The 21729-nt window shown below is 38.0% G+C and overlaps 1 protein-coding gene across 2 annotated transcripts; it reads left to right on the top strand.

The window, feature by feature from the left end:
• Positions 1–1017: 1017 nt before the first annotated feature.
• Positions 1018–20292, top strand: pnoca (prepronociceptin a). Of its 2 annotated transcripts, none has more exons than XM_080884354.1 (3): positions 1018–1168; positions 16736–16866; positions 18922–20292. In XM_080884354.1, exons 2-3 carry the CDS (start codon positions 16747–16749, stop codon positions 19534–19536), a joined length of 735 nt encoding a protein of 244 aa, XP_080740480.1. In that variant the 5' UTR covers positions 1018–1168; positions 16736–16746; the 3' UTR covers positions 19537–20292. The 2 variants fall into 2 exon arrangements, with proteins under 2 accessions (XP_080740480.1, XP_080740481.1); XM_080884355.1 differs by having other exon boundaries at positions 1048–1168; positions 16739–16866.
• The last annotated feature ends 1437 nt before the right edge of the window (positions 20293–21729 follow it).

The following is a 21729-nucleotide window of genomic DNA, read 5'->3' as shown; positions in this document are numbered from 1 at the left end:
CCTCTGATCCCTGCAGCTGTTGTAGCTGGGTTAAAATAGATCTAATTGGTTAATTAATATCAGATAGATCCAAGTCTATGGAGAAAAAAACGTTTGAAACACAGTGTTTAAAGCAGCCTGAGCTGTTGGTTCACAGAGATTACTTTTACATATGTTATTTGAAACTGTGACTATGTTTAATACGAGAATCAGTTAATAGTAACAACTATATCGGAGGATGAAGTGCAACCTGTTGCACAGTGTGATCGGCATCTGTGTCCTAAAAGAAACACAAAATGACTAAAATAATCTGAACCAGCTGAATACGTATGTGCAAAGACATCAGAATAAGAGACTTGGGGGCTGTGTCCACATTATTTCATTTGTTTAAGAGCTAAATATACATAGAGTATGTAAAAAAGATTTTTTTATCTGAAGTCACCATTTATGGAATTCATCTTGCAGAAGTGTGATGCAGGCATGGGAAGGGTCACGTTTACATATACCAAGGATGAGCCCTCTGTCACACAAGATGCCTCAAGCATCCAGCAATTAAACTTTTGAAATTAACTTTTTATTTATGTATTTTTTTAATGAAGCAGTAGTAGTTGTAATTATAGTATCAAATAACTGTAGAATACCTTTTGAAAGAAGAATATTATATCTTTTTAATCTTTGAGTTAAATGTATTAGTATTTTCTGTTTTATTAGTATTTAAATGTATTGACGTCAATTTTCTGAAAATGACAACACAGCAGACATATGTCTTCCGTCCTTCCTCTTTACGTCTTTCTCCCTTCTTCTCAGCTTTATTTGCCTCTCCATCTTTCCACACACGTTGTCCATTTGTTTTTTTTTAATCTACCATCTCTCGTCTATCTTCGTCTTCTCCTTGCAGCCCTGCTTCTACCTCCTGACTCCTCCTTGCTCCCCCATCTTCTGCCTCCTCCTCCCTTGTCCATCCCTCTCTCTCTCTAAGTAATGAAAGAGGGATTTTTGAAAGAAAGAGAGTGAGAGAGAAAGAGAGACAGCAGAAGGAGGAGGTTGAAGTGGAGGGGTGGGTCCCTATAAGAGCAGCTGCCTCCAGCCTCCACGTAGCCAGAAACACCACACTGAGACAGAAGAAAGGAATCATACGCTGACAAACTGCATTCACCCAAGGGACCTCCTATTGGCAGCCCCAGGACAGGTAAGGAATCCTTGGCGAGCAGGAGGGAGTAGTACAGGAGGAAAAGAAACTGCTTGACCTCTGACCTTTATATAAAGAATTTTTTCCTTTGTAGTTTTCTCAGTATTGTCATGCACTAACCGTTTGTTGTGTGTATTGTTGAAGAAACCCCATAGAAACTATACATTTACATTCATTTGACTCGTCTTAGTTCCTTTAAGGGTGAGTGATGTTGCATTGCAAGCCCTGTTTAGACAGCCCAAAAGATAACAATGAAATCTAAATTTAACAGAAAATACAAGATAAACAGGAGAAAGAAGAAACCAGTGAGTCCTTTTTAAGAGTAAAGCTTTATTATCCCAGTCAGTACGTGTCTTCATTGCTACTCTGTCACCCACACCTGCTGGAGTCTCCCAGGATAATTACTTTAATAATTACTGAGTAATAATTACTTCTGTGTCGTTACCTTCTGACATTTGAGCCTAATCTCACTGAAAAAAAATATATAAAAAATATCTCAAACTGTAAGTGACAGTGTGAGTTAACACAGTACCTCAGGTTAAACACTTTGTGTTCAATAGAGTCAATGCATCTGCTCTTAAAGAGCAGCTACAGACCTCAATGTTCCTTAATATGTATGATTAAGAAGTTAGCTATTAGTGTTGATTAAAAAGCAGAAAGTTATGTACAGAACACAGAGCATGACGTGAAGAGGCTGCATCTGAGGAGTACACATGCATTTTAATTTGTAAGCACATTGGCAGGTAGCAGATAGAAAGGTCATAAATTGCTGGTCATGATTTGTCATTAATCATCAAGCTCTGATTCACAGCTGATAGGATCCAGGAATGAAAGGGGACTCTTTGCAGGGATATGTTGTTTGGGTTCATCTGAAGTAATGAAAGGTAATTTGGATGAGCTCATGTTGCCTAATGAGGGTAAGATTTTGCAGAACTCCCTTCATCAGAGGAATATTTTTCGATTTTTTTTGACGCAGTTGCCTGAAGGTTATGTTGTTTTTAATGACAGCTTCTGCCACATTCTTCATTAAAGTAAAAATACTTTGGGTTAATTATGACCAAAACAATTACATGAACATTAACCAGTATGAGCTCTCATGTAGTACTTATAGACTGCTCTCAGCTTATTTTGAGTCACTGGTGTAATTTGGAATGAACATTGCTACTTTAAAAGGTAGCGGCTCAGAAATCAAGGGTTTTACTGACAACAACTGTGAATAAGTCTCAAGCTTGTTTTGTTGTTGTCATTCAGAACCAGCTGTTCAGCTCCCTTTATAAAATATAGAGACTAAAAGGTTCAATTAAGTAATATAAATAGATTTTATTGACATCTAAGGCACCTGGACACATCTGGCCCATCGTTTTGCTCCAGACTTCAATGCTCTTTATTACCCCGTTCAAGAGCTGGAGTAATGAATCAAGCTAATAGGATTGATTAAAATGGTTGGATCTTTTATCAAATTTATCAAATGACAATTTGATGACACATACATCATCCATTATAGTTTTTAATTTTCTTTAATTAATGAATCATGTTGTCTAACTAACAAATGTAATAATTAATTTACTATTAATCATTGTAACTAATTATTAATCAATCAATTTTAAACATGAATCTTATTTTTCTGTCATTTATTTGCATTAGTAGTACTAAAATAGCAGCAGCCTCCTTCTTACATAGTTTATTAATATTATTCTTCCTGTGCCTTTAGGCATTTAATAAACTGATTACTAAGAGCTGCATTTATTCAATCTCTTAAAAAAAATCTTTATAAAGTCAATAACAAATTTGAATATATCTTTTTTCATATTAATAATTAGCCTAAGGTTATATTTAGCCTGGGGCACACTTTTCCTTTGACCTTCAAAGAAATTGTTTAAACAAAGGCAACACTGATGATTGAATTTTCTGTAGTAAACTTTTGTTTAAAGACCTTTTTAACAACTGTTAATCCTTGGTCTTGTGTCAGTTTATATTCATCTTCAGGAATATGTTTACAGACAGTGCTATTAAAAAGAATAAAAATAATAATAAAGAAGCGTCTGCTTTCTTACACTTCACAGCAAAATTTCCTGTGGGTACAACAGATCAGGGTAGAAGATGTTCCTATAGCTGTCTCGTTGCAGGTGTTTTGCGTTGACTGAATAAAACCAGATAAGGAATGTCTTTGGTGAGGCTGCATGAACACTAAATAACACTATAAAAATGTAATGCTTACATTTTGAGGAATACTTTGAAAAGAAGTTGAGGATTTGGTGTGGGTGGTTTTAGGTAAACACGCTTTTGTATTCAGAGATACTGATGTATGCAAAATGAGGTTTATATTGTAGCTCAGTTGTACCATTGTGAAACACATAATCTTGTAGTGATGAACATCCTTTCATTTTGTGGGCGATTTCATTGTGTACCTGCAGACAACCTGACAAACACTGCCAAAGTGACAATGAGAGATAGTGAGAGAGATGGGATTTCAAAACAAACTGTAATTGCAAACAAAATGTTTGAAATATCTAAGACAGCTATCTTAAACATTGTAGAATCAATCCAAAGAGACAAAAGAAGGCTCACTCACGGAGCTCTGAGCTTTTTTGTTCATGACATAGCTTGTCTTGCAAGTTTAATTTCTCAGTTTTTATTCAGACAAGAAAATTTCTTACATTTCTTATCCCTATTGGAAATATTTTCAACTCACGCCTTCAGCCAAATGCATCAAATATAATGCTTCTCCTGGCTTGTAAATCCCTTCTAATCCACAGTTCTCTTCCTATCACTAAATACATTCCACAATATCATTATTTTATATAGTGAGATATATATTTTATTCCAGCACAGTTTGTGTGAAGAACCTACAATTTTGTTGTACATGTTATTTTCTAATTCTTTTCTTTTCTATTCTATTCTATTCTATTCTATTCTATTCTATTCTATTCTATTCTATATGGATACACGTCATTAACACTCACAAAACATTCTCATTTAGGGTAGAAGGGGAAAATGGAATGAGGAAATGATTGCTGGATCACAGGTCACACGGCATAGTGGCGGGGTACACATCTCTGACAGCAGCATTGAACTGCCTGTGAACGTGTGGACTTAATCCAAAGATGCAATGTTCCTAACACAGCAGGATCTCCAGCCATCCTTTTATGCTTATCTATCCTTTCACAGACCCCTCTCCTTATCGTCTTGCTGTGTTCCACTTTTCCCCTCTGTTTCAACACCAAATAGAAATGATTCATGTCAGATACAGTCTGTTGAGGAAGAAAACCCTACTTAAGGTTACTTAATTTCTTCGATATCTACTCAAGAAAAAAACTAGAAGTCATGATTATTGCTGTCTAGATACAGTCTCCATACTTTCCCTCTGTCTTAACACGTGGATATATTAAAAGACCTGGATGTGACCTTCTTAGTGGCAAATGATGAGCCTACTCCCTTGAAATTGCATGCTTCCTCAAACTAAATTGCAAGAGCAGAAAGACATAAATGCAATTAGATTTTTTTTTTATATCTATTACGGCAACGACAAAGCTTTGATCATTAGTGCATTTGGCAAGCAACAAATAATTGTTAATATATTTACTATTCAATCTTGCATTGCAATATTTACTTGTAGTTCCTGCTACATCTGTTGCTGCTACATTTTGATATGGGGAAGATTTGAAACATGATACGTTTCTATGCTATTATGCATGACGTACAAGCCTCAGGCAAAATTATTTATTTTTATATTTGTTGCCTAATACTAGCCAGTGATGGGAGGCAGGATGTGAAAAATGTTTTTTTACAAGAAAGCTGAGTGCTTTGTATGTCTCATATCCACCTCAATCACCTCCTGCAGCCTGTTATACCTTTTGAATCTGTCAGATTTTAATTAATCTTGTAATTAAATTAACATAGTCATAATAATATAGAACAAGAAAAGATTAAAAATGAATAAATGAACAGGTAAACACTATACAGTAATTTTTTTTATTATTAACAAATGATAAACATTTGTTAAACTTATTAACAAATCATTTTAACATTTAGATTTTTAAAACTTTTCAAACTACTACTACAAATTACTGTGAAAGACATCATGCTGTAGTAAATCGGTAGGCAGTGAAAGAGGGAAAAAATCTGGTTTTGAAGGAACTTGATCTACAGCTTTGACTTTACAGATCAAAGTGTAAATTAAGTTCAAGGGAAATTATGTCTGGCATATCCATGTTCCAAATCAGGAGTTAGTAATTTACTGAGGAAATTTGGTGGTCATTTCAGTCATCTGTCAGTGAATCTCTGTAATAACTTGAAAAAAGTGCAATAATAACAAGAAAAATCATTGGGAAACCAGTCTGGTGTGACCTCTGTGTAAGTATGTGTCAGTCACCTCTACAACGTCAATTGACTTCAGGTGATTAGATGCATTGAGAAAGGAAATAGATTTAGCTTAGCGTGTCTGCTGTTAATGGCTTTAGCTGCTACGTCACACTCAGTCTGACTGACAGGGAACATGACCCCCTCCCCCCCAGAAACCAAATAAAACAAAACTTGAGGTCTTTTTCTAAATGTTTCCTCAAATCTGAGATTTATCGAATCACAGATGCATCAATCACAAAACTATATGAGTAATGGTGCAACTGACATGACCTCTGACCACGAAAGAGAAAGTTTAAAGAAATAACTTAAATAAACCTTGTTTTTCACACAGATGAGTTATAGCTTTTGGAACATTGATACTGAGACATACATGCAGAAAAAGTAGAGGTTGTAGTAGAAATGTTATCTTGTTTTGGTGGGAAACAAAACAGTGCAAGTGAAAAAAAATAGCAGCATAAAGTGTGAAAAGAACAAAAGACACTGAAACGGCGTCTTAAAAGAAAAGAAGAGTTGATAACAGGGGAGTATAAGAGTGCTCGTAGGCATAAGGAAGAATCATGTATTGATGTCCAAGATTTATTTGCTCTCCTGAAACGTGTCACGTCAATGACCACACTGCCATTTTGCCAGTTAGACATCAATATTACAACAAAGAGCACAATGTATTTTGAGTGGGCCTGGGACAGGTTGTCACTCACAGTCTCTTTTCTGACAGAAAATGTACTCTGGCTGCAGGCAGAAGACTAAATAACATTTAATTACCTGTCAAATCGACTCATCAGCTTATAAAACCAACATCGTGATTTCACTCCAGTTATTTAATATTTCTTTAAAATTGCTCGTCCTCACTCCTGCAAGAGTTGGAAGGATTTTACTCCTTATGAAGAAGTTGTCTGAGCTGAAGTAGCCCATAAAATAATCTGTACATAACTAAGGATTCAGAAGAGTGTAAAAAAAAATGCTTTAAGCACGCGTTGCATTAAAATTTTACGTGACATATTACACCAGTTACTATTTTTAATATACTTTATTGTCCCTTAGGAGAAATTCAACATTCCTCTGAGATTTTGGTCTATATTGACATAATAGTGTCACACAGTTGCTGTAGATTCGTCAGCTTCACATCGATGATGTGATAAGCCATCCATCCATGAATTAAGCCTCGTGACATGGCACGTTATCCTGCTGGAAGCAGCCATCAGAAGATGGGTACACTGTGGCTGTAAAGGGATGAACCTGATACAAGGCAGGATGGTTCCACGCTTACTCCAAATTCTGACCGTACAATCCAAATGTTGCAGCAGAGTTTGAGATTTATCAGCCCAGCTAACATTCTTCCAGTCTTCTGTTCTCCAGCTTTGCCTGTATGAACTGTAGCCTCAGTTGCCTCTTCTCAGCTGACAGTAATGGTACCTGCTGTGGTCTTCTGTTGCTCTCAGCTTCAAAGCTTGATGTGTTGTGGGCTTAGAGATGCTCTTTTGCTCTTGTGCTTGGTTGTAATGGCAAGTTATTTGAGTTTGTATTGCCTTCATCTCAGCTCAAAGCAGTCTGGCCATTCTCCTCTGACATCATCAATGCAATTTCACCCAGAGAATTGCTGCTCACTGGACAGTTTTGCCTTTTCACACCATTTTCTCAGTAGATCAGCAGTTCTAAGTTCAGCACATACAGAATAATCTTTTTTCCTCATTCTTAACAAGAGCTTAAAATTCATCAGGTTATTTTCACTATGTCTACATGCCTAAGATTCATATATTTATAAACAGAGATGGGCAGTAACGCGTTACTGTAATCAGATTACTTTTTTCAAGTAACGATTAAAGTAAGGGATTACTATTGCAAAAACGGCAATTAGATTACCGTTACTTTCCCGTAGGAACGCTGCGTTACTGCGTTACTAAAACTGTGATTTTTTTGCGAGAATGTCTCATAACAGTGACGTAAGCGAGTGCGACGTTCGTGAAAACAGCTGTGTGCAGAGCAACAATGGATAATATATCGAGTGCGGGAGAGAGTATGAGCGTGCGGCGTTTAAAGTGTGGAAGTACTGACCTTACTTTGAGTTTGATTCCATAAAAAGTGACAAAAACATTAGTGTCCGTTGTGCGTGGGAAGAAAACTTCTTTTTACAGTGAAAAACCCCCCCTAAACTTCCAAGCAAGCACCGAGTGCGCTACAACGTAACGGGAAATTCAAAGAGAAACTCGCGGATTCTTCCACTGACCGCTGCGGCACACCTGCACCAGGGTAAACCTCCGCCTACCCGACTCCTGCTTTACAGGTGAAAATAGAGCAAAAGGACCGCTGAGTCTTTGACTTTATTTATTTTCTGCTGTGTTTTACTTGCATCTATTTGAAAGAGTGAGTGTAAACGCACACAAAAACAATATTTTATGTGCTGGAATGTGCAGAAAATAGGTTTAAATATTAAACAAATTTCTTCCAGTCAGAGAATGGTGCATATAATTAAATTTTTGCTTGATGCATAAAGTTAAAAGATTAAAACTAATAAAACAAGTTTTAAAAAGGGACTTTTCCATTTGATTACATTTTGTATGATGGATTATGTAGAAAAAGTAGAATTGGGCTGAAAGATCTATCGCTTTATCACCTATTCAGGTTGTAAATCGTGTTTTTAAAAAGTAACTAAGTAACTAAGTAACTAAGTAATTAATTACTTTTGAAAATAAGTAATCAGTAAAGTAACGGGATTACTTTTTGGAGGAAGTAATCAGTAATTAGTTACTGATTACTTTTTTCAAGTAACTTGACCAACACTGTTTATAAACATAAATATAATAAATGTACATATGTAGAATGAAATAATAAAACATGATGAAACTATTCACTACCACTTTGTTTTGCGCCTGTGCGCTTTTTTTTCCTTTTTTTTTTCTTACAATAAAAGCAGCCGGTGAAGTAGCAGAGTAAGTTAAAGAAAGATAAGACGGGGAAATTCAAGGCAGGCTAAGAAAATTATATTAGAGAGGTAGCTTGTGACACTTGGATTTGCACGAACTCTCTATGCACTGAGGATAGTAATCTGTTTTATACTCATACAATTTTGCTGCCCCTTTATACTTATGGTCCATCATCTTCCTCAAGTCAAATTTTTACGTTTAAAATCAAGTGGCGGTTGTCACATCAGTTCATAAAGTGAGCATTGTCTGTAGTAGAGACTCAGAGCCAGTCATTACCACACAACAGAGTCATTGCAATCATATCATCAGCATTGCATCATCATTTGGCAGACAACAGTTAAACTCACACAGCCTTGTAATGCCATTTGTGCATATGCACATCTACAGTGTGTCTGGCATCACAGAGGAAACAAAAAGTGAGGAAAGTTACAGCCGAGTGGAGACCCTGACGTGGTGCACTGACGCAAATTTGGCAATACTGTGGTCTTTACATAAGTTACCCGATAATCTGCAGCTTTGCTTTTAAAAAAAGATGCACTCCAAGACGGATGCACATTGCTCCCCGATCAGCCACGCGTAAATAATCCGGCTTTAAGCCGTACTTCAGGCTGGGAGTAATTTATTTTTTATTTCCTATTCTTGATGAGAAAATGGCAATAATGGGGAGAAACACTGGTGGAAACAGTCGATAATACAATGTGAGATAGTTTGAGAATTTCTGAGGGCTGTCCTTATAGTGAGGTGTATGTGGCTGGATGACAAGACCAGAAATTAGACTGGAATATAAGCCTTTCTTTAACCTTCTTTAACCTTAACAGCACTTATTTCTAGTTTCCTTGATGTAATTTAGAAGATTCTGAAGATTATAGAGTTAAATAAATGTACACACATATTTTCAAAGTACAAACTTATGTTCCTGTGTCAAAATATATTTTTTTATTATAGAAAATGAAAGAAAATGCATACCATTACATTTTTAATCACATAGAGGTTGCTGAAACAACCATTCAGTGTTTATTTCCTCTTAAAAATGTTTTAGCTTCACTTCATATTACTCCTAGCTCGCCACACCCCAACCTTCATTGACTTTATGACCCACAATTTGAGAATCAGTGAGAAATAACAGGTTTGGACACTAATGAGAAATGCATTTCCTTTCAGCGGGGGGCTGGACTTATTCATTTTGACTGCAGACATCCATCAGTAGCGCCTCAGCACAGTAATGACTTAATTAACTGGTTTATTTAGTGGTTAATCAGTTAATTAAAAGCAGAATAATTGAGTCTTACAGGCACTCAAGAGAACATGGCAGACTTGAGAATAAATCCACACTGTGCTTCATTTTTACAGAGCTTTGAACAATTTAGAAAAGACGTCAAATATAGATAAACACTACCTTCAGGGCTCCTCTGTTTGCACACATATCTGTACTCCAATATCCTCAGTGAGTGCTATCAGGCTGTATTCGTTCTCTTCTGGTATATTCTGGATAGCAAATCGGGCCTTAGTTCTTTGCCAGTGAGAGAGTTAGCCCAGATAGGATAGTCATCTGTTCCCTAAAGTGTAGCACTGGTTGCTCGTTACATCTCCAATGACAGCTGCCCAAGCATATCAAGTCAAGTCAAGTCAAGTCAACTTTATTTGTCAATTCTGCCACATGTACAGGACATACACAGAATAGAAATTGCGTTACTCTCAAACCCTAGTGATTAGAAAAATGCAAATAAAATAATTAAAAAGTAAAAATTTAAATAAATACAATACAATTTTACGTATAACAAAAAAAAGCTATGCAATATACAATATACAATATTCAAGTAAGAAGGCATAGTGGTGCAAAATAGGCAAATAGTGCAAATGGGGATTTAGTAGTGTGCGGTAAGAGATAGTGTAACAACAGAGTCTTATGAGGTCCAATGCTTAAGCAGTCCAATGCTCCACAAAGTGACTGGAGCAGGCCAGTGAGTGCGTCAGAGAGTGAGTGTGTGTGTGTGTGTGACAGAGTTCAGTGAGACCGTGGTGGAGAAGAGGGGAGAGGGGGGCAGAATCGGGAGGGAGTTTAGCTTCCTGACAGCCTGATGGATGAAGCTGTCCTTCAGTCTGCTGGTCCTGGCCTGGAGACTCCGCAGTCTCCTCCCTGACGGCAGCAGCTTGAAGAAGCTTTGCATTGGGTGCGTGGGATCAGCCGCTATGCAAAGGGCTTTTTTAGTGAGACGGGTGCTGTAAATGTCCTGGAGGGAGGGGAGAGAGACACCAATGATCCTCTCTGCAGCTCTCACTATGCGTTGGAGGGATCTATGGCAGGACGCATTGCAGGCTCCAAACCACACAGTGATGCAGCTCGACAGGATGCTCTCGATGGTGCCTCTGTAGAAAGTGTACATGATGGGGGCTGGAGCTCCTGCTCTTCTTAGTTTGCGGAGAAAGAAGAGACGCTGCTGTGATTTCTTGGCCAGTGCTGTGGTGTTGTACGTCCAGGAGAGATCCTCTGTGATGTGCACACCCAAGAACTTGGTGCTGCTCACTCTCTCCACAGACGCTCCGTCAATGGTCAGAGGAGCATGTTGGGTGTGCATTCTCCTGAAGTCCACAACAATCTCCTTCGTCTTCTCCACATTCAGAGAGAGATTGTTGTCAGCACACCACGTGGCCAGGCGTCTCACCTCACTTCTGTAGTCGGTCTCATCCCTGTTGCTAATGAGACCCACCACCGTTGTGTCGTCCGCAAACTTGATGAAGAGGTTGGAGCTGTGTGATGGAGTGCAGTCATGGGTCAGCAGAGTGAAGAGGAGGGGGCTCAGCACACATCCCTGCGGGGCCCCCGTGTTTAAAATGATGGTGCTGGATGTATTACTGCCGACCCGTACTGCTTGAGGTCTTCCGGTGAGGAAATCCAACAGCCAGTTGCACAGTGAGGTGTTGAGCCCCAGCTGGACCAGTTTTTGAGTGAGCTGTTGGGGGATTATAGTGTTGAATGCTGAACTGAAGTCTATGAACAGCATTCGAACATATGAATCTTTTTTGTCCAGGTGTGTGAGTGCTGAGTGGAGTGCAGTGGAGATGGCATCATCGGTTGAGCGATTGGGCCGATACGCAAACTGGAAGGGGTCCAGGGAGGGGGGCAGGACAGTCTTGATGTGCTGCATGACTAGTCGTTCGAAGCACTTCATCAGGATGGGAGTAAGTGCAACAGGACGGTAGTCATTAAAGCAGGAGGGAGATGACTTTTTTGGAACCGGAATGATTGTGGTGGCTTTAAAACATGTGGGGACGACAGCCTGGATGAGTGATATGTTGAAGATGTCTGTGAAGACATCAGTGAGTTCCACTGCACAGTCTCTCAGTGCACGACCAGGAATGTTGTCAATTTTGTTGTTGAATTTTTACAAAATTAAGAATACTTATCATATTATTCTGACAGGGTTAGCCAGTTGCCTTATTTTGTCTGAAACTTGTGAAAGAGGGAATCATCTGAACAAAAAGCTTTTAAACCTTTCCAAAACATTTGACTTAGTTGAAGTAGTAATGTATAGATGTATAACTCTGCGACTGTTCTGTTGGTCAGTCAGTCTAAAGTGAAATATTCTACCAGTAACTGGAAATTGTGATAAAAACATTAAATTGATCGATCTATGTTTAAACCCTCAACTGTGGTCATAGGCTCTAAGAAGTGACCAAACGAATGAAGTGGCAGATTTAAATGGGCAAAAGGAGTTTCCTTTAGTGTGACTTGACTCAGCCTGAGAGATACAGTATGGTGAGGAGCTGAGACATCTAGAGCCTAAAGTAAAGCTGCTGCTAAGGATCCAATTGATCTGATTCAGGCTTCTCATCAGAATGCCTTTTGAATGCCTTTGGAAGTTTTCCAGGCACGTCAAACTGAAAAAAATCTTGTCTATCTAGAGCCCAGAAGAGGCACCGGGGCAGGCCAAAAACTCACTGGAGGGATTATGTATCTAATCTAGACTGAATGTGTGAGAATCATCCAGAAGGACCTGGAAAATGGTTTCTAGGTCCTTCTGGTTGAAGGATATTTACTTAGCCTGTTACCACCATTGCCCAACCTAGAATACGGTAAGTGGAATAAAATAGACTGAGGCATGGACGGCTGGAAGCTCACCCTCTGACTTTCAATTTAACAAAATCAGAAAGTTGTGATTCATAAATAAAATAAAATTACAGTAATATTAATCCTTAATTAAAACATGGAAAATTGGCTTGAAAAGCAATGCAGTCATTTGGTGCAAGCATAACTACTAATGTTTAGTAGTAGTATAGCGGTATAGTATACTAAAATATTAAAACTGAGATAGTAAAGGCTCAGCTCAAAAAGCAGCAGCATGATTTCACCCTGATGAACATGATTTAACCAGATGTGATTTGTTTAAAGGTAAAAGCTCACTGTTTTCTTATTTAAATTATTCCATCTCGTAACATTAATCTGTGTGGTAGAGAAGATGGATTTGTCTGAATGCAACCATTTTACAAGCAAATAAAACATAATTTAAAATCCAGCATACAGAGGGACATGCATTTGTATTCCTAAAACAGAGGCTAGATGTTGAAAGATGAAGAAAGCTTTTTACCTGTTTGAGGTAAGAACATATCCGCCACACCGTTACACCACCGCCAGCAGTTGGCAGGATGTATCCATACCTTCATGTTGTTTATACAAAACTATGACCCTGCCATCTGAATACCACAACAGAAATCGAGACTCATCAGAACCTTTTGAGAATTTTCTATTGTACAGATTTGGTGAGGTCATGTCACTTGCAGCCACAGTTTCTTGTTCCTATATGATAGGATGCCAGTTCTGTGTGGTCTTCTGCTGTAGCTCATCTGCTTCAAGTTGGACACACTCTGAGATGTTCTTGCACTGGCCTCTGGCATCAACAAAGCCTTTTTGTCCAGAGAACCGCTGCTCACTGGATAGGTTTTCTTTCCTGACCATTCTCTGTAAACCCCAGAGATAGCTGTGTCAAATGTCAGTAGATCAAACACTTGGGAAATAAACCAACAACCATGCCACGTTCAAGATCACTTTACTTTCCCTTTCTGATGATCAGTTTGAACTTCAACGGGTTGCACCGATCATGTCTACATGCCTAAATGCACTGAGTTGCTGCCATGCAAATGGCTGAATAAATGAGATAACTGAGATAAAACCAAGTAATTAGATAAAACCAGTTTATCTAACAAAGAGTACGTCTTTAATTATCTTCACTCACTGCTAAATTAAGGATATGTGGCTCACCTGTGTTTTCCTCTTCTGACCACATCTCAGTAGAGAAATGTGGCCATCTTTGCACATTATCCTCTTGCTCTTGGAAAACAAGCAGGGACAGATTCAGTGACAGGAGGATGGAGAACGAGATGTATTGTGGCCACATGAATGCGCACAAGCTGTTTGTCTAAATCCAGTGCCATCTGTCTTACATTCCTGCCTAAAACAGCTGTGATGTTCTTTTGTCCTTCACTGGCAAACCCACCCTCTTTCCCATCAGATTAAAGACTTGACACACACTTTTATTGTTTGCACACGAGAAGGCTGATTAATTTTGCAGAGCTATTGTTTTTCATGAGTTGTCAGAGACTGGACTGAACTGTACTGCAATTACATTTCTATCGTTTTTTAATTACCCTGAATAAATTCCAGATTTCTAAGATATTAAAAAAGTTTTTCACTGAAGACAAATTAGTTCTAAAAATTTTTTAAGCTGTTTTAATAGATAATTTAAACCAGCCGTTAAAGTTGCATTTTAGTACTGTCTGTTTTAATGTATTGAAGTACAGATACAGTGTGGACATATGCTTGTGTGCCGTGTAAGTGTGTGTGTTCCACTGTTTTGTGCATATGAGTTCAAATTTGTTTGTCATCAAGAAACAATGACTCAGTTTGTTGCCGGAGGCATTATTGAGGCATCAATTAAAGGAGTTAACGAGTTTGTTTAATGAGACGAAAACCGTAATTGTGTTTCTGACGTCAGACTTGCCAGACTCTTCCTACCAAAATAAGGTCAAACTGTTTTATTTTGTTTTTGTCCCTGTCTGTATGCTGTTTCATTTATCGCTTACACTCATTCAGTATTTCTTTTTTTTCCATGTGGATGTGCTGTTTTTCCTCTTGAACTCTTGTCTGCCCTACACAGTATTTAGTGCAAATCACACATTGATGAGAAGCTAGTAAAAGTTTAAAACAGCCATCCATTCGCTTATCCTTTTTCGGGGTCCCGGGGGTGCTGGAGCCTATCCCAGCTGGCTTAGGGCGAGAGGCAGGGTACACCCTGGACAGGTCGCCAGTCTGTCGCAGGGCTAACACATAGACAAAGACAAGTAATTGTGCTCACATTCACCCCTATTTCCAATTAACCCAACCCCACTAACTGCTAACTAACTGGAGTGCCTGGGGTGAACCCACGCAAACACAGGGAGAACATGCAAACTCCACACAGAAAGACCCCTGATGGTGAAATTGAACTCAGGATCTTCTTGCTGTGAGGCAATAGTGCTAATCACCGTGCCACTGTGCTATTAGTATCAGTTCAAGCTATTAGTGTCAGTAATAATTAAAATGTTATTTAAAAAATAATTTGCATTAAAAGTGACTTTCAGTTCTATGTATTATTACTGTGATATTAATCGAAAGTATTTAGCACACTAATGATTGAATAGTAGCTATATGTTTGTGTGACATAATGACACTAATTGCACAAATGGCTGGCTTAACCTCAGTTGATAGAACAGTAGTGGTGTGGTCAAGGACATCAAGGATATTCTAGTAATTCTTGAATGTTTATTTTAAAACTAATTGTCAAATGTAATGCATCCATGCAGTCTGTGAATGCACCTTTCAGTCCTTACAGGAGATAACTATCCTCTCATCCAAATATGATCAGTTCCAGCTCAAAAATCAATACTGTCATTACCATAATGCCAAACTGAGAAGAAATACCAACATTATTATTGATATAATACATAGAAAGAAGTGTCACTATTAGAAAGAACACAGATTGTAATATAGAACAGACCAAGTGAAATGTGTGGGACTGCAAGAAAAGGTGCATAAATCTGTCTGCTACTTCAGCTCTATTGCTTTATATTGACTGGTATTTTAGAGCTATGATGGGAACTACACATCCTAACTTAAAGAGTCAGTGAGTCAGTGAGGCAGGCTAACTTGTTCAACTAAACAAAACCACTTCTCCTGTACTTTTTCGGGGATGGGCAGAGGTGAAGGCAGATTGACTGAGGGATGCAGTCAGTGCTCCCTCATCCCTCATCAACTGCCTACTGAGGTTTTTGTCAATGTATTTAGCTGAATTTAGAATAATGAGCTTGGCAAGCTCAGTCCAAGGTCTCATCAAAAATATATTTGAAAGTAAAAAAAACCCAACCTAAAACTCAATCTAATTGATAAAATATGACAGTAATAAACAGCTTTGTCTCATGCTAACTTCTCTTATTATACTATTATCAACTATAGCAGATATTTCCATAGAAAACCCTGTAAAAATGTGTTGGATACTTTGTACAATATCTGCGTCTGAGAGACACAGTTAGCACCTGAAGTTAGAGGGAAATTTCAGAGCTATATTTCCCCAAGGACTTTGTAAGAAAAAAAAACTACTATTGAAACAAAAAACAGAGCTAAATGAGACAGAATATTACAATTACATTTGCCTCGTAGCCAGAAACACGAGTCCAAATTTATGACAATGTTGCTCCCTAACTGTTACAGTAAGGACTCTGTAACAAGCTTGTCACATTAGCTTAAAACATGTGTTCATACTGCCTACACAATATGCTGCTAATTGAAAATGACATTGTGGGCTTAACAAGCACAAAGTGCTTTTTAAAGACTACACTGCATGCTTGATTTTGGATACCCTGATAGGTAATGTAGCAGGACACCACAAATAAACAAAACTTCGTTGATAGACATACAGTTATGATTTCAGCAGGGATTTGTTTCCTTGTCCCTTTCTTCAATTTTTATTTGGCTCGCAGAAATTATTATTGGTGTCAAGAAAATAAGGCAAACCATGACATATCAGAAGATACGGACTTAATCACTGCACATTTAGCTGAAACTACTTTTCATAGCAATTTGATATTATATTACATAGAAGTATATTACTCTGCTATTCTGCAAAGACAGATAGTGTTTGAAAATTACACACTCACCAAACACTACAGAATGTAAGTTACCCGAGATGTAGTTAGTTCAGTATCAAAGTGTTGGACTGAACACTTGCCTTTCCTCTGTCCTGTTGTGCAACAGAAGGTGGGACCATGAAGACTGTGGTGGCTCTGCTTCTGCTCTATCTCTGTGATCCTGGACAGAGTGACTGCCAGGCTGACTGCTTGTCTTGCAACAACATCCTGCCCAAACAGCTCAGTTTTAACACCATGGTAAGGGCTCAACACACATCAACACACATCAACACACACACACACGCTTGTGGTTATGAGAGTGACCCATAGTCACAAAGGTGAAGGCAACAGAAGAGTCAACTGGGAGCAGTTAAAAGGTAGCTGCTATTCTTCACTTTCACATCAATAATTATTAATTATTTGCCATCAACCATATAATCAGTAGTTGATGGTATTATGCATAATAATTTTTCAACAATATCTTATTATGAAACTACTATGAAGCTCAGTTTTGCTACACATCAGCTATGAAATATTAATAACATAATAATGCACAGCAGATATGTCATGAAGGCAAAACTGGTCGTCTCTCACATTAATAAATCAGCTAACATATAGCGCTAAATAAATCTCTTCACTTGTATTATTTTCATTTAGTGAATATAAAGTGGAAACTCCTCACTCCACCTCCCTGTATTTATCTCATCCTCTCAACAGCTCCCTCACTGACTGACTCAACAAACTACCCTTTTGGCATTTGAGTTTTAATTTGTTGTGGCTAATTGATTCCTGGGGATAGATGTATGTTTCTCTTCGTGTTTATGCCTGGTGGTTGTTTTTCTCTACTTAATGGCATGTCTGCTTCTAAGTCAATTTTGGCAGGGAGCACACTAGAAGACGTTCAAGTCCACATGGCTTAAAACATAACCTTTTAAACTGTTAGTGTTAGGTACTTAGCTCAGGTGTGGTATTTAAAGGGACCTCAAGTGAGCCTAGTGCTTAAAGACAAATTGTTATTTAAAGCTATGCTGACCACCTTTTACTCCTTTGCTAATTTAAATGTTCAATTTCTTTCAATTTCACTTGGAAATCTTGCAGCCCTCCAAGCACCTCAGTATTTCATGCATTACATGTTCGAATCCTCAATCTTATTTTGACAGATGCAGTCCAGTAACACAAACCAGCATACCAGTTACAGAATGGATCCGCATCCATACTGCATCAACACATGTCATCTTCGGTGATGAAAAACAGGTTCCCTATTTAACGGTGAAGATGTGATTTAAGGCTTAGGGTTTGGGCTGAGGTGAGCATTAGTGCTTGACATGTAGTAGTTTAGGGGTATCTTCGAAATTAGTGTATGTCAGTGTTCTTTGAGAGACAGACACCCAGGCAGGCAGGCAGGCAGGCAGGCAGGCAGACATGTAGACATATCACAAATGCCCACTGAACAGCTGAAGTGGAAGAAAGAGGTGATAACAAGGGCAGAAATCTAATCAATGTCCTTTTGTCTTATTGATTTTGGCATTTTTTGAGTTAAGGACTTTCCACTCAAGCAGCCCTAGCAAATCAGGTGCTTTAATACTGCAGCACATGTGTAAATGTCTACGCTTTTAATGCATAGACGTGTTCAGGACTCAGATTACCCAATCATCTAACAATGATTGCATTTTCCAGTTTCTCAGTTGTATGTAATAGTTATATTTCCTAATTTTGTGTGTCATGGATTTCTCAGGAGCCATAATGGGAAAGACACAGCTTCATCCAAAATGTATCAATTTAGTAATCAAATAGTCTATGTTAGTCAGTGTCATTAGCGTGTCAGCATGAGTAGGTGTATGGTTTTGTATGGCGCAAACCAATGACTATGATTCATTTTAATATTTGTTAAGAGATGATATAAACAGCTCTGCCAAAAATAAACAGATCTGGTCATAAACCTTGTCCTTTCATTTTGTGGACTTCAGCTGTGTTGTCAGTTGTATGTCTGGGAATCAGCATCAGTAAACTCAGATATCAAGTGGAAACTGGTAAAATGATGTAAGTGTGTGACTGTCAGCCAAGAATACTGTGAGAATGCCTTCAGTCTTCACTGTAATTCATCTTTGGTTGATATTACATTACCATCAAAACAAATACGAATTTAGTGATGTGCATGCTTCTATTTATCATTTTTTTTAAATGCAGCAGCATTATTTATTTTGGTGTTTTTATCTGAGAGATTACCTTATGTGCAAACTTTTGTCTGTTACAAAGATCTCCTCTGTTGGGAGCTGGGAAATTAAGATTATCTCCTGTCTTTGTCTTTGTCAGGTGTGTTTCATTGAGTGCGAAAGCAGCGTTTCCCCATCCTCCTCATGGGACCTCTGTCGTGAAGCACTGCTGTCACCAATCTTGTCCCCAAGTGGTTCAGTGTGGAAACGATCTCAGGAGGAGGTGGAGGCTCTGTTTCCTGGGGAGGACGAGCAGATGAATGGACATTTGTTTCTTCCTATTGCACTACAGAGGGTTGATCATGTGACCCATGGACTTGATGCAGAGGAGAGGGATCTGGGTGGGAAGGGAAATCACCTCAACACTGCCTATAATTCCCAGAATGCGATGTCCCTGGAGGATGAGTATGCAGAGGAGGAGGAAGGTCAGGAAGGAGGAGACCCTGATGTGGCAGCAGGGCAGGGAGATGCAGCGCTAATCTCCAAAAGGTTTGGTGGCTTTGTAAAAGGGAGGCACGGCCACAGGAGACTCATGTCTCCAGGAAGATCCTACCAGAAGAGGTATGGGGGCTTTGTTGGTATTCGGAAGTCAGCCCGCAAGTGGAACAACCAAAAACGTTTCAGTGAGTTCCTGAAGCAGTATCTGGGGATGAGCACTCGGGCCACTGAGTTCAACAGTGTGTCAGAAGACCTCACTCAACAGAATGAGGTCTGAAGTCTTTTCATTGATCTGTTTTGTAGTCCGGTCACTAACATGTCAATGTTTGTCTGACATCATCAAACCTATTAAATCTAAGTAACCAAAATGAAGCCCATAATCGGAGACTTCTGTTGGAGTTCCTTGATGTTCTGAGATATTTGAAGTGCTGATTCTATTTTCCCATTCCTTGTATTTATGTTATCAAACTCTCCTTTGAACACTCATATAGTTTGATGCTCCAGTGGAGGTTTTAGGCCCTTTGAAACTGCATATAACCTGGCATGTTTCCCACCTCTTGAAACTCTTCATTTTTCAGACTTCCCATTCTGTTCCCTTGATCAAATGTAACAGTTTCATTTGATTGGCATTTTACTTTTGAAGGAAGCTTTTACTTTTAAAATCCATAGTAGTCCTGCAATGATTTACAGTAAAATGTAGATTTATTTTACTGTTTTATACAATCTGGCAGTCAGATTACCAACAAAGGTAGCATAATCCTTGCTGTTCTGCTACCAGGTATTATATGATTATTTTAACCAATAATTTTAGTATTATTTCAGTAATGCTTAAAACGCGTACATGCATCCTTAATGTTGAATATGTGTAAGTTCCTCTCTCTTAAATATACCACTATCTTGGAGCAGAATGCAAAAGTCAGTCTCTTTAAAATGACAACATCATTTTTCTTTTAATTTATGGTTTGGGTAATGTCAGCAGTAATGTAAAGTAATCTGTATGTAACTTGTGGAAAATAAATGGAAAAAAAAATCAGCTCAAATCTGTTGATTTATCACTGTGCCAAAATACACCTGAGACAGGGCTATTGCTATTTCATGTACAAGTGAGCAACATACATAACTGGCTCTTGAAGCGCCAGTGTGTACAAAAAGTGTTGGGTTCTTGAACTGTGCTAGTGTGGAATATTTTTCTTGCTCATTATTATAACTTGTAAATAGCTGGATTTAAACATGTCAATAAATATAGTTTAATATTTCCTTCGTGGCTTGTCATGGAGCAACTGATTCTGTGTCTTGAAGTGTTTTTTCCTTTGTTTTTATAAGACAGATGACTATTTGAAACGACATTTTTTTTGGAAGAGCAGAAAAAATTATTTGGTCTCTCTATTAAATTATCAAGTAGGCATACATGTAAGTAATCTAGTGGTAGCCCATGGCTTTAACCCATAAGCTTTAATAATAGAATCTTTATACTGATCCAATGAGAGAGGAGCTGTAAACAATATAGATGGATGGAAATGATTTAGACCTTCCAGAGTTTCATTGTGAGCTTTTCATAAAATCAAACTGGAATAAAAGCCCCATATTCAGGATGAATCTGCTATTGCTACATTTTTATTTTTAGGAACAGTTTTTTGATTCTCTCCTCGGTCAATCACGGCACTTTCCCCCTAGCATATTAAATGGATTATTACACAAAGTTTTGCTACTTAAACTAAGTAGTATTTAAAATATGCAACTTATCTAATTATTAAGTGAATTAAAAACAAGGAAACACACAGAGATAAGCATGAATGTGTTTTATGAAGAAAAGATTACATGTAAATATACTATTAACAATTAATGGGAGTAATGTAGTCAGTTATTTTCCACTAAAAACTCAAAAAAGGTTCCTTCCTTTTAAAATTTAAAAGATAAGTACACAAATAAAATTTGCGTACTTATTTTACTTTGCAGTGCAACATGTTAAAAATACATTTAGAAAAGCTGATTACAAGAATGATTATTCTGTGTGACCCCCATACACAGTGGACATGGGTTCACCTCTTTACAAATCCCAGTTTAACCTGATTACGTGTGAAATCTCAAAAGAACTTTGTTGCTATGTATTTAATTTTTCTCTCCCTTGTTTGTGTGAAAAAATGTGAAACTGAATGAGAAGGCTGGACTATTGTACAGACAATTTAAGGTAAAAACAAAATTAACAGTAAAATTAAACCTGCTGAAAAAGTTGAATTACTTATAGAATATTCTTAATTGCATTATAATATTGCATTTTGACCTTCTTGAAAATAGGGTAGCAGTAGTAACAGGGTTACTAACCCTCTGGGAGTTAATTTCACTAACATGAGGGAGCGCTTCCTGAGAGTAAGTTATATTTCTACCTTTTGTGAACATGAATATTAATTAGAACTAGAAATAGACTGGAACGCATATTTAGTACCCTTTGTTTTACTAGAACACTGCAGCC

This window comes from Rhamphochromis sp. 'chilingali' (assembly GCF_963969265.1).
Source record: "Rhamphochromis sp. 'chilingali' genome assembly, chromosome: 6".
Lineage (NCBI taxonomy): Eukaryota > Metazoa > Chordata > Actinopteri > Cichliformes > Cichlidae > Rhamphochromis > Rhamphochromis sp. 'chilingali'.
Note: the sequence above shows the minus strand (reverse complement) of the source record. Positions and strands in the feature narration are given on the sequence as shown.